The sequence below is a fragment of the Vespa mandarinia genome, chromosome 7, assembly GCF_050613455.1.
Source record: "Vespa mandarinia isolate Hongniang chromosome 7, ASM5061345v1, whole genome shotgun sequence".
NCBI lineage: Eukaryota > Metazoa > Arthropoda > Insecta > Hymenoptera > Vespidae > Vespa > Vespa mandarinia.
This window is the reverse complement of record NC_140816.1, coordinates 6532501-6546245: the sequence shown is the minus strand read 5'-3', so window position 1 is coordinate 6546245 and position 13745 is coordinate 6532501. Positions and strand designations below refer to the sequence as shown.

The 13745-nt window shown below is 32.0% G+C and overlaps 2 protein-coding genes across 3 annotated transcripts in view; one reads left to right on the top strand and one right to left on the bottom strand.

Moving 5' to 3' along the window:
• The first annotated feature begins 1050 nt into the window (after positions 1-1050).
• Rap1 (RAS oncogene family member Rap1) lies at positions 1051-9870 on the top strand. Of its 2 annotated transcripts, none has more exons than XM_035863013.2 (4): positions 1051-2117; positions 7519-7805; positions 8046-8327; positions 8833-9870. In XM_035863013.2, the coding sequence occupies exons 2-4, from the start codon at positions 7623-7625 to the stop codon at positions 8920-8922; spliced, it is 555 nt and encodes a 184-aa protein (XP_035718906.1). In that variant the 5' UTR covers positions 1051-2117; positions 7519-7622; the 3' UTR covers positions 8923-9870. The 2 variants fall into 2 exon arrangements, with proteins under 2 accessions (XP_035718906.1, XP_035718905.1); XM_035863012.2 differs by lacking the exon at positions 1051-2117 and adding an exon at positions 2127-2412.
• A 1619-nt stretch (positions 9871-11489) lies between these two features.
• The window catches only part of LOC118440669 (fatty acyl-CoA hydrolase precursor, medium chain), a 93223-nt gene continuing 90967 nt past the window's right edge, over positions 11490-13745 (bottom strand). Inside the window, exons 5-6 of the mRNA XM_085658349.1 lie at positions 13583-13692; positions 11490-12962 (exon numbers count right to left, since the gene is read on the bottom strand). Coding sequence (XP_085514475.1) covers positions 11628-12962; positions 13583-13692 — 1445 coding nt within the window. The 3' untranslated portion in view covers positions 11490-11627. The remainder of the gene's footprint in view (positions 12963-13582; positions 13693-13745) is intronic.

The window sequence follows — 13745 nt, the reverse complement described above, 5'->3', positions numbered from 1 at the left end:
TAAGTAACATGATATTAATGGAACAGTCCAAAGTATTTACACTTACTGCAACAACAATGGAACATAATTTGAATAATCAATATAGTGATTATCAGAAAATAGTATGACTATATACACATCTATATATATATATATATATATATATATATATATATATATTATACATTACACACATATATAAAATGATAATTTGACAGATTCATAGCTTATGAATGAAAACACATACTATTTGGAGTTTTCAATTGTTTTTATTTTTTCACATAATTTTCATCAATTGCACATCATGCACAATACTCTAATCTTTTTATACTATTTTACAAATTTGTTTCTTAAAGTTTTCCAAAATAATTATTTACTGTAGCCATCGGTTTATCTTCTAACAACAATCGTCGATCACTAATAAATTTGTTCAATTTTAGAAACAGACGAAAAGTTAAATTTCGTTTTCCAAATGAATTACAAATGACAATGAGCAACTTAAAAACTTTAAGGTTATACATAAAACAGATGTCACTTTAAGACACGTCAATGAAGTTAATAACATTATCACCATCTATGAATGATTCTTTGAAACTTTTTAAAAATTGTCCTCTTATATAAATGTATCCTAGGAAGTAATGATACGAAGTTGGCCACATAAGTTGGTTCATCGATATTTTCATAGTTAGCAACATTGTTGCAATTGTTTGAAATAACGGGATGATACAATATCTTATTACATTAATACGGAAATAATATCGTAGTTTATTCGAATTGATAGAGAGTTACCTTTTTGAGAAATTATTGTAAGAGAAAGAGAAAAAGGAAAGGGAAAGAAAGGAAAAAGAAGAAGAAGAAAAAGAAGAGAGAAAGAAAAAGGTGAAAGAGAGGAAAAAGAAATTCCCTAGAACAAATATTTCAAGAAAGGGATTGCAATCGGTAAAGGAGGAAGAAATTAATCGATTGCGTCGTCGCGAGAAACAGTGGATGACGGCAGGACGATCGCATTGAATAGATAGAGGGCCATAGCAGCGAAGAGCAGAGAGACATCGCCCTAGATAACGGTAGAATCGTGCGCGCTGCTGTCGCCTTGCCTCTCTGCTCAGGCTCTGCTCTCGACGGTGTAATATTTTGCGAGGAAGAAAAAGTGGAAAAGCCGCGAGAACTCTGTTCGGTTTTGGAATTAAACAAAAAAAAAAAAAAAAGGAAAAAGGAAGGAAACAAAAAAGAATATTAAGGAAAAAGAAATAATAATAATAAATAATAATAGTAACAATAATAATAATAATAATAATTAAGAGAACATAAAAAGGAAGGAAGGAAGAACTTAAGTCCATCGAGAGAGAGAGAGAGAGAGAGAGAGAGAGAGAGAGTGAGTGCGAGAGCGAGAGATAAATAGATAGATAGAAGACTTCCAGCTCATAAGTGCGCGTGTGTTTTGTGCTTGTGTGTGGGTGTAGGTGCGTTCGCGTGCGTGCGTGCGTACGTACGTTCGTTCGTTCGTCGTGCGTGCGTACGTGTATATGTGTGTGTGTGTCCCCGTTCGTCGTTCTCGGTGGTGACGAGGACAAGGTGGAGCACGACGAGAACGGCGGTGGGCAAGGTGGAACGTGAAAAAAGGAAGACGGAAAAGAACCTAGGGATAAACGTGACAGTAATAAAAGTGACTAAGAGGAAAAATAATAGAAATATAATAGCTGCTGCCAATGGTGGATCCCTTTTCCCCCTACTACTACAACAAGAAGCTTTTCGCGAGTTTCACGCGCCCCCTGACACCTTCGGTCTTCCTTCTTTCTCTCACTCTCTTTCTTTCTCTCTCTCTCTCGTTTTTTTTCCCTCCTTTCGGTTTTGCCTTCCGCTCTCTTTCTCTTCTCTCTCAGTTACCGACCGTACCGCGACCCTCGATGACCCTGCAACCGTGCGCCGAGGAATCGAACGGCGAGCCAGAAAACAACTAATAGCGCTGCGATATATCCTTTCGTAAATCGGGATACGAGTGTGTAAAGGCACGCTGGGGGAGAAAGAGGGAGATAAGAAGAACGAGGAGATAGAGAAGGAAAAAAGAAAGAAAGAAAGAAAGAAAGAAAGAGAGAGAGAGAAAGAAAGAGAGACGTAGAAGAAGAGGAAACGAGTGAGAGGTACGACTAGAGTCAGAGAGAAAGAGAGAGGGAGAGGGAGATCGAGTGTGCGCGCGCGCCTGAAGGAGAGGGAGGAAGAGAGAGAGAGAGAGAGAGAGAAAGAGATAGTTAGATAGAGAGAAAGAGAGAGAAGAGAAGTGAAGAGAAGAGAGGAGAGAAGAGAGAGAGAGACTGAGTGAAGAGAGGGAGGGAGGGAGGAGTAAGAAAGAGTCGTTGGACTCTCCTCCATTAGCCAAAGAACGGATACGTCGTTGGAAGCGGAATCTAGGAGCGTCTCCGAAACGGCGTACACGAGGTAAGCTTTGAACGGATTGACGTTCGTACTACACTGCAAGCGTCAAATGCGCTTTCTAAAAAAAGATCCCCGTTCGAGTCTCCCAACCGAGCCCCCCTTCCTCTCTGTCTCTCTTTTTCTCTCTCTCTCTCTCTCTTTCTCTCTATCTATCTCTCTTACTTTCCCCCTCTTCATAACCTCCTCTGGTAGTGCTGCCTGCCTGCCTGCCTTCCATCGCGAGCTCTCCCGTGGAACCATGATCGTGGCGTGGCATGCTAACCGCCGACCCCTGCCGGAAATCGACGAACGCCGGTCTCTCCTCCTTTGCCTCTCTACCCCCACCCCTTTTTTGTCACAGAAAAACCACGGCGAGAAAGCAAAAGAGAGAGAGATAGAGAGAGAGAGAGAGAGAGAGAGAGAGAGAGAGAGAGAGAGAGACATGAACGTTCCGAAAGCATTCGCTTTCGACATTTTCTTTACCAACAAGATCCATCGTGTGTTATCGATTACTCATCGTTTAAGATTTACATTAGATCATGATATACTCCTTTCTTTTTTCTGTTTTTTTTTCCTCGTTATCTTCTTTTTTTTTTCTTTTTGTGTTTTTGTCTCTCTCTCTCTCTCTCTCTCTCTCTCTCTCTCTCTCTCTCTCTCTCTCTCTCTTTCTCTCTCTCTCTGTCTCCACAAACGTACGCTGCCTTACAAATCTTTCAACAGTAAACATATTTTATTCTTTTTTTTTTATTGCTTTTTTATTTTTTTTTATATATATTTTTTTTTAATTATTATTATTATTACTTCGAGTCAATTACTTCGAACTTGGACTCGGATTAAACACGGCGCGCGTTTCGAATTACATTCGTTCGTTTTAAACGAGTTGGAGGACGTAATTGCACCGCGAAGGGAATTCGCTTCTTCTCGTACGTTCTCGACTATTTTCACGCCCGATAACTGTGTCGCTCGATTCTTGTCAATGAGAGAGAAAAGAGAGAGAAAGAGAGAGAGAGAGAGAATAATAATATACTCTTTTTAAAATATTCGCTATAATGAAAAATTCAATATTTAAAGATTATTTTTCGTTCGTTCAATGTTTTACTTTAATTTCGAACAATCTTCAAATTAGATTTTATTTTCATGCGAAGATAAATATTAAATACGTGAAAAAAAAGAAAAAAAAAAAAAAAAAGAAATATTATCTGTATCTATCGTATATTACGTCATCCATATCGAAATGATATTTCGTATTTGTTATTAAATTTTTCAAGAAATATCTCGTATTAATCGGAAAATCAATGTTCTTCAATCAATCATCGCGATTTTGTTTTTTAAATCGGTTAACAATCTCTGTCAAAGTATCAATGATATTTTTTACATGCTCCGTTGTGTTTCAACTCATCGTGGATATTTCCTATCGTCTGTCTGCGCTTGCGCACGAGAACTCGATTAAAAGTTCCATTCTTTATCGTTACAAATATTTAGTCTGTTATTCATTTTTTACTCCTTTGTATATATCTCTCTACGTATTTTTCATGTATAATTATAAATCTGGGTTAACATAAATGAGGATAACTCGAAACAAAGAAATAGAAAAACTTATTGTGTTATTTATGTGTTATTTACAATCTTTGTATTTACAATTATTATAATATCAATGGTAATAATAGTACATGATACTTTCATCTTATTTTTCTATACATTTATATAGCGTTATGGCATAAATGCACAATTGAATTTATTTTTGAAACGTAAGCGTTGTTAAAATCTATTTATAATTTTTATAAATCTGTAACATGTTTTTCTAATCAATGACCTCATTTAATAATTAATGATTCTTCGTACTTTTAGATACACAATTTCTTGTTAATTTTAATATATGATATATATATACAATAACATTTGTGTATTCTTGAAATGTAAAAAAGAAAAAAAAACCTTTCTGTACTATAATTAATTCCATGTATCTATTTTTATCTTTTTATTGTTAATAATGCCGTCATGTACTATATCCAATGTTTTTATGTCAATTTAACAAATAACATCTTATGTGCGGTTGTAATTAATTGCACTTGTACATCTGCACCTTTATTATTAACAAAAAAATATTGCATATCATTTTCATTTTTTTACTCAAATCCACTCTAAGAAAGAAATAATATTTTGATGATTTCTTTTGCCTCACTTAGAATAATAATATTTTGACTTTTAATCTAAATTATCTTCATGTCTCCTAGCCGTATATTTTTGCTTACATATTATTACGCCATGAAAAATTAATTTGTCAGTCGCGTTGCGTTTAGCTGAAGAAATATTTAATTATTATAGTACGGGTTTGTAGAATCTAAATAGAATACTTTGGATTCTACGACGTTGATAGAAGCATTATAAAATATTATGTAAATGTATTGTCAATAAAATTTACGCTGTACAATCTTTACGCTCTGTAAAATTTAATTTTTAGGTTGCTGTTCTATGTTTATTACCCATTAGAAGTTTAGTTAGATAGTTAGATAAGTAGATTTGCATGAAATGAGGTTATTTGATGGAATCAATAACAATAACAATAACAATAACAATAACAATAACAATAACAATATAAATATAAACATATATATACATATATATGTATATCTATATGTATATCTATATGTATATGTATATATATATAAATATAAATATAAATATAAATATAATATAATATAATATAATATAATATAATATAATATAATATAATATAATATAATATAATATAATATAATATAATATAATATAATATATAAATAATACAACATATCGCCTACCGTCGGAAAATCTGTCTATCGTACTGTATCTCGCGATTGAATTCTCCGGAGTGAAAGGATTAACTAAAGTATCAAAAGAAATATATACATACACACACATACACGCGCGCGCTTTTATTTAGAAATATACAGGTGACCTTGAAAACTTTGAAACCGAGAAAAATTATCTCCTCGTTGCTTTTTTTGCACTGTTTGCTTAGATTCTTTTTTTTGTCATTATTATTATATATTATTGATTATACATGTATTATATATATATATATATATATATATATATATATATATATATATATGTATATATTCATATATTATATTCATAATATGTATATTATCAGGTCTGTTAAATTAAATATTAACAAAATAAAAGATCAATGAAGCTTTTTTTTTTACAATTACTTGTACTTGCATGAACTAATCAATTTTCGTGGGCTTCGTTTATATAAAATTGTTGATATTAAATGAAGAAATAGTTAATCATTCTTTTTTTGTCTATAGTTTTCACTTAAAGCGAAATTGCACCAAAAAAAAAGAAAAAAAAAAAAAAAAAAAAAAGAACTTTCCACGGAAATGTTTGTACTATCCACCATTAACGATAATTGAAAGAGAGTCTATACACGCGATTCGTATGATGTAAATCGTGCCGTTGCTTTGTATTATCAGACGTTACATCATATCCTGCCCACCTCTTATCTAGTCAGGATATGATCGTCTACGCGACACAGATTCCACGCTAGTTCTGATCGCTTTTCTTTTATTTTAAAAAATCCGCCGTTATCCTTTTCATAGATATTGTAATTACGTTGAATGATATCAAAGTATATTTCAATTATCTTATTGCTAGAAATACCTATTTCTGTGTATTTTATCTACAAAATGTTACTGCTTTTATATCAATTTCTCTCCTTTTTTATTTTTATTTTTATTATTATTATTATTATTTTTTTTTTTTTTTTTTTTTTTTTTTTTAATATTTAAAATCAACGTAAAAGGAAGGTTATGATACGTAAAAATTTTTCAATGACAGTATATATTATTATTTCTTGTAAAGTTTTAATACAATGATATGAAAAGAAAAAGAAGAGAAGAAAAAATAATATGAACGTATTATGATTCGTAATAAATTAAAATCTAATTTTGGATATAAAATTTCAAAAGGAAATATTATGTTTACAAAGATGGCGACGAGGAAATAAAAATAATTCGGATAAATAATTCGGACATAATTTTGCCGGTTATGAATTGATACAAAATAAAAATTATAAATAAATAAATAAATACATAAAAATTATAAATTAATAAATAAATAAATAAATAAATAAATAAATAAATAAATAAATAAATAAATAAATAAATAAATAAATAAATGCAAAGTATATACATGTGCCCGTGCGCGTCTGTCTCTGTGTATTTATATATCTCTCATTGACTTTTGGCGCATTCGAATAACAGAATCTGGGTATATAAGCGGGACTTCGAAAAACAGAGAAAAATGGGGACTTTGCTCTTTTTATTCTTTCATTCGAGAATGACGCATCCCTGTGACACAGTTTTACACAATGGAACAGTCAGGCTGCTTTTAACGAGAGGCTTCTGTATATAGCACTCTTTATCATTCTTAAAGGACGGCGCCCATGCATGCGCGCTTATTTTTAATCGCCGTTGAAAATCTGCGAATGTGGAACGTCTTTCATTTTTATTAAATGTATTATATCTGTCTCTCTATCTCTTCGGTGAGATATTTTAATCATATTTTTTTCGGACAATAATACTAGTCGAAGGATGGATCCAAAGTTTTTGGTTGATATCAAAATATCAATTATTTTTTTCATAGAGACTTTTAAGGTTAGTTTTTTCTTTCTTTTTTCCTTTTTATCAGATCGTAAAAAATTTCTTAACCTTGTAGTTAGTTAGAGTCTGATTAAAAAAAAAAAAGAAGGAAAAAAAACAAATTAAAGATAATCTAAAAAGTCTCGACAAAGAGTCATCATCAGCTTTTAAAATCACCCAGAAACTTTTAGCCCACCCTATATTTATACATACACATACACATACACATATACATTGTCAGTGAACGCGTATCGATCAAATTATGCGCAACAGTCTAACAATAGAAATAGTATAAAAATAAAATAGTAATGGTAGTCTTTTTTTTCTTTTTTTTTTTCGTTTAGATTGTAAATACTTGTATCTTGAGATATAAAATAAAACGATCGGAAAATTATTAAGAAAAATTTACGAAATTATGGTGAAAAAAAAATTAGTTGTTCATATATATGTATATATATATATATACATACACACATATATTGTTGAATTAATTTTGTTTCAGATCCTCTTCGCCATATTACTATATATAGAAAGAGAGAAAACGTGGCGGATTCGGCGATCACTTGGCTGTGACAACGTGCACAGATACATAGATAGAGCAAGGAAATGCGTGAATATAAAATAGTAGTATTGGGCAGTGGAGGTGTAGGCAAGTCCGCCCTCACTGTCCAATTTGTCCAAGGAATTTTTGTTGAGAAGTACGATCCTACGATCGAGGATAGCTACCGTAAACAAGTCGAGGTCGACGGTCAACAATGTATGTTAGAAATTCTAGACACAGCTGGAACGGTGAGGATTCATAACTTTTGTTATAAATGTGTATTTTATATATATATATTGTTTTATTATTTTTTTTTTCTTCTATTCACTTTAAAACAACCGGTTTTCGTTTATGTAGCTGTTTTATTACACACACACACATAGACACACACACACGCGTACGTACGTACGTACGTATATATACTATTCATTAATATAGAAACTATAACGTAATCACAGCGTGTATATGCGTTTTATTTGTCTCTTTAGGAACAATTTACAGCCATGAGGGATTTATACATGAAAAACGGACAAGGATTCGTTTTGGTATACTCGATAACGGCACAATCGACGTTCAACGATTTGCAAGATCTGAGGGAGCAGATCCTGCGAGTAAAGGACACAGATGATGTGCCAATGGTGCTTGTGGGTAATAAATGTGATTTGGAGGATGAAAGAGTAGTTGGCAAAGACCAGGGCGTCAACCTTGCCCGGCAATTTAATTGTGCGTTCATGGAGACCTCCGCCAAAGCCAAGATTAATGTGAACGATGTAAGTTTCCCCCCTTCGTTTTTGGTATATTTCTTTCTTCTTCTTCTTTTTTTTTGTTTTCTTTTCTTTAACTTTTCCTATCATACAGAAAGAAAAAAGTAAAGCATGTGATTGAGAGAGAAAGAGAGACTATCAAATGTTACCAGTGCATTTAAATTTTAAGGTCTCTTAAATCTATTTTTCTTTTTTCCTTTCCTTTTTTTTTTCTTTTTTTTTCTTTTTATAAAGTTTTTCACAAAGCAGTAACTATTTAGTTCGTCAAAAGAAAAAAGTAAACTAAGGAGGCCTTAGAACTTGAATGTACCACGTATATCTACAAACTAATATACGGAGGGGATTGTGTTTACAATGAAACGATCCGATATTTTTTTTCTTTTCTTTTCTGCGTAATAAAATTATGAATGATATTATATCATTGTTGTTGTTCTTTTTATTATTATAATTATTATTATTATTATTATTATTATTATTATTATTATTATTATTATTATTATTATTATTACAGATCTTCTACGATCTAGTTCGACAAATCAATAAAAAATCACCAGAAAAGAAGATGAAGCAAAAGAAGAAATCGCTGTGCCTACTTCTGTAAGATTTTTATATGGCAGTGTCCATATTTCTTCTGCATTGAAATATACCAGTGGAAGATGAAAGAGGAACTGGCGGTTATAAAAATACTAGTGACAAGAAGGGGGCTGATAAGATGATAAAATAATAGCAGAGGAACTAAATAAAAGGAGATATGATGATTTGGGTGGTTGTAAAACGAGAAAAGACAAAGACGCTACGTATGGAAAGAGAGCGCTGGGGAGAGAGAGAGAGAAAGAGAGAGAGAGAGAGAGAGGAATGTAACAAACAGGAGAATATGATGTATGAATGTGTGCGTGCATCCTATGTATGTATGTGCGAGAAATAGAAAGAGCGAGAGCGAGAGAGAGAGCGTGAGAGAGAGAGGAAGAGAGAGAAAGAGAGAAAAAGATAGATAGAGTGAGAGAAGAATGAAAGATTGAAAGAAAGAGAGAGAGAGAGAGAGAAAGAGAGAGAGAGCGAAAGAGAGAATGAGCGAGAGAGAGAGAGAGAGAGAGAGAGGGAGAGAAAGAGAGAGAGAGAATGAAGAAGCGTGAGAGAGACAAACCAACGGGAAATATTGTATATATGTTGGATCCCGGGTTGGCTCGTGTGCACGCGCAACAATAGCGCACAAAATAGTACGAGAGACCCCCGTGGTATTGGTTATTATCATTGTAGGAGTTTTGCATTAAAAGAAAATAAATGAATAAATAAATAAATAATTAAATAAATAAATAAAAAAAAAATAATAAAAAATAACAAAAAAACAATTAATTAATATTATACATATATTTAGGTGAATAACAGGAAAGAAAGAAAGAAAGAAAGAAAGAAAGAAAGAAAGAAAGAAAGAAAGAAAGAAAGAAAGAAAGAAAGAAAAGGAAAGAAAGAAAGAAAGAAAAAAAGAAAGAAAGGAAAGATAGATAAGAAAGACAAAAAAAAAAGAAGGAAAGAAAGAAAGAAACAGAAAGTGGTAAAAAAAAAGAAAAAGAAAAAAAAAGGAGTGGGGGAAATGAAAGAGGAGGAGAGTAAGTAATCCCAAGATAGAGAAAGAAAGAAGGAAAGAAATGAAGGATGATTGAAAGAAAGAAAGGAAGGAAAAAAAAAAAAAGAAAGAAAGATGTTTAGATGTGCGCGTGCGCAGGCCACAGCCCCCAATGCATCGCAACGCTCGCCGCGCACCTCTCTCTTATATAATATAATTATACATAGCCGATACACATGATGATGATGATCTTATTACTATTATTATTATTATTAATTATTAATTACATTAATTATTAATTATTATTGCGAAAGCATCAAAATATTCATAAGTTATCCGTCGTTTGTTTCTCAAAACAATATATGTTTTTTCTATATCTCTCCGTATTAAAGCAGATAAATAAAAAAAAAAAATATCTCAGTGAGTGTTATATAAGAGCTCGCATTTTTATGATCGTCCGAATTGTCTCTCTCTCTCTATGAGTCTCCAATTATCACCAATTACAGAAACACCAATATTGTCAGACACTTAATTGTTACTTATTTTTTTTTTATTTCTTTCTTTTTTTTTTTATTTAGCCTTTCAAAACCTTTTTGTTTTTTATTTTTCTGTTTCTTCATAATAATAGTAATAATAATAATAATAATAATAATAATAATAATAATAATAATAATAATAATAATGATAATGATAATAATAATAATAATAATAATAATAATAATAATAATAATAATAATAATAATTATAATAATAGTTATTATTATTATTAGTCTAAAAATCTTCGTATGTATGTGTATGTATGTGCATATATATATGTTGATTTTCTGTTCTTTTTTTTTTTTTAATTTTTTTTAATTTTTTTTTTTTTTTCTTTTCTTTTCTTCATAATTTGTCTGTTAAATATATTTCCTTTGGGAGGCTTACTATAGTCACATCCTATGAAACTGAAAAAAAAAAAAATAATATTTGGTTATTAGAAATGAATTAAGGGAAAATATTTTTTTTTTCCTTTTTTTCTTTTCTTCTTTTTTCTTTCTTTTTTTTTTTTTTCTTTTTTATACATTCAATCTCGGATCAATTTTGTCACACGTAACATGTTACCTATCAACTTTCTTATCATATCTTTATTCTTTTTCTTATATCTATTATGTCAATCAACGTGTTCTTAATATTAACATCCCTTAAATACTAATCGGTAAAACCGCTTTACATCGTTTGGTACAATTTTCGCTAATTCAGAAGGCACTTCTGTTGTTAGGTAAGCATTAAAAATGGACGTTCTACGTATAACATACATCATGTATGTACATAAACGCGTTACAAAGATCGATGTTAAGATAAGTACATTAATTGTTAATACGCAATATGGACGGAATAGAAATTGTTTAGTAAATCATTATCGATCGACATTGAATTATAAAAGATAATCATAGAACTGTTAATCCGTTTTAATAGAGGACGAAGAAAAAAGAAAAAAAAAAAACATCTTTATTGGGCGTGTCAAAAATATCACAATGTATCGAAAAACGATGTTGCTATTATTAAATTATTTTTCAGGTAAGTCTCCGAGGGTTAAATTGAAAATCACTTTTGAAAATTAAAAACCTATCTCTCTCTTTCTCTCTCTCTCTCTCTCTTTTTTTTCTCTCTCTCTCTCTCTCTCTTTTTTTTTTCTCTCTCTCTCTCTCTCTCTCCGTACGTTTTATTTCGTAAAATTTGTGAAGATTGTTTAGAAATATTATTTAACGAATAAAACACAATTCGTATATAGGGATATTTATTATCATTACGATGAAGACAAATTCAATAGATAGTTTCGATTTGTTTGCAGCCGAGGTCGTGATGTTGCAACAATTATTAGTTGCCTCTTCTAAAACTTTTGGATAATATTCGTTCCAAAATGCGAATGCTCTATAATCTATTACGTTCGGCTCATTCATGTCGACATTTCTATCGATAATTAATATCCCAGGATCATTAATGGTATACGGATTCCATTTGACATTGTTCAAGGACGGATTAGCGGTTTTAGCGAAATTAGCTAGCATCATCATCATCACTTCGGACATCTTTTTATCGGCCGGGTTCCATTGGACTGTAGTGGTTAAGGGTAAACCCCAAACGAAGGGTAGGTCAAACATATGCGGAACACCAGCCCATTCGGGTACGTCACGTACCATAAGATCAGTTTTCGGACGATAATCGAATCTATAAACGTAAGAGGTCTCCTGTTTGGATAATTCGCCAGCGAGTAAGGTCAAACCCGAGGCAAAAGTTTTGTCAGTTTGTAGATCAAGATATTTGTCCCTAAGGACGCCTTGATCGTTATTGGGTGGATAAGGTTTGTAATAAAAGAGAATAGCATCTGACAACATCTCTGGTTTCATTACACACGTACTGTTATCTTCTATATTATTCAAGATTACGTTCGATTCTTCGATTATCATACTTTCGAATTTTTTCTCGGACAAAGTACCGTCGCTCGACTCATCATCGGATGTCATTGACTCTATATAAGCTAATGATTGTTCGTTTTTTGTGTAACCAGCGATCAATGGTACCGCATTGAAGTTACCACCAGTTAGTATATCCCTTGGATGTTCTGGTAAAAAAGGTTCGGTACCGTTATTTGTTTCGGCATCAATGATCGGCCCCCAAGTCTCTATTACCGATGATAGGCTCACCAAAACCAATACGTCCACTCGACGTAGGCACTCCATCAATTTCGTTGTCGGATATCGATAACAACCAAATTTTTCAGCTATAAAGTCTACGACAGGTAGCTCGGTTTGAGGCGAACCTACCGATCCAATTGCATCGCCGCTCATAGCTATGGCTTTTGAAAATTTCCCTTTGCTAAGCGGACTCATCATGTGCAAGCCAACGCATATTGCGCCTGAACTGTGACCGTATATTATCACGTTCGTTGGTGAACCTTCGAAACGTTCGATATTCTTCTTTATCCAATCCAAAGCCGCAATTTGATCGAACATACCGTAATTGCCTGGTGCCTCGCCGTCCGTCGTTGTGAAGAATCCGAGAATGTTCAAACGATATGCCACCGTTATCACCAATACCTGCGGTATCAAATAGGTATGTTTTCTTTTTCTTTTTCTTTTTCTTTTTTTTTTTCTTTTCTATTTCTTTAAATTTTCTTTTTTATTTTATTTTTATCTCCTTTTTTTCCCCCCCTTATAGGTATTTAATATCAAATAGTTTTTATGATCATTAATTATACGCCGAATCAGTTCGATCTTCTTTTCTCAGATCAGATACGATCAATCGATCGATTGTTCTTTCGTGGAAATAGAAATCATTGCGTGAATGGAGTGAATAATTTTTTTTATACCCTTTGTAATATTTTTACTGTATATATATTTTTTTTTCCGGTCCGAATTATTATTTTTCATTATTACACTATTGAATATCATAAAATAAAATCAGATATATATATATATATATATATATAATAAAGCATTCTTAATCATTTGATTATCTTTCATTTGAATAAAGACTTTGACGATCGATCGAGCTGATAAGTCGAATAGGTTTCGTGCTAAGTTATAACAGAGGTTAAAGTCTAACAAATGTTTTATTCGAGATTATTACGACTGTAACGATGACTGGAACAAGAAGATAAATTGATCGATAAATAAGACAATCTAAAGGAATATATTAAATGGTAATTTCTTCTGACCTTCTGTTTCGTGACGAAAATCGAGGCGTCCCAAATTTTGGGGGTTCCTGTATTAAAGTCACCACTATGAAACCAAACCATTACTGGCCATCCTTCGGGTGGACGTTTGCCTGCATAAATTTCATAATTATTACAAAGAGAGAGAGAAAGAGAGAGAAAGAGA

Bases quoted from the DNA above. Each gene is read 5' to 3' on its own strand.
- Rap1 (XM_035863013.2), top strand. From the start codon at position 7,623: ATGCGTGAATATAAAATAGTAGTATTGGGCAGTGGAGGTGTAGGCAAG. The intron at 7,806-8,045 runs GTGAGGATTCAT...TTGTCTCTTTAG, and splicing joins TTCTAGACACAGCTGGAACG to GAACAATTTACAGCCATGAG. The intron at 8,328-8,832 runs GTAAGTTTCCCC...TTATTATTACAG, and splicing joins CCAAGATTAATGTGAACGAT to ATCTTCTACGATCTAGTTCG.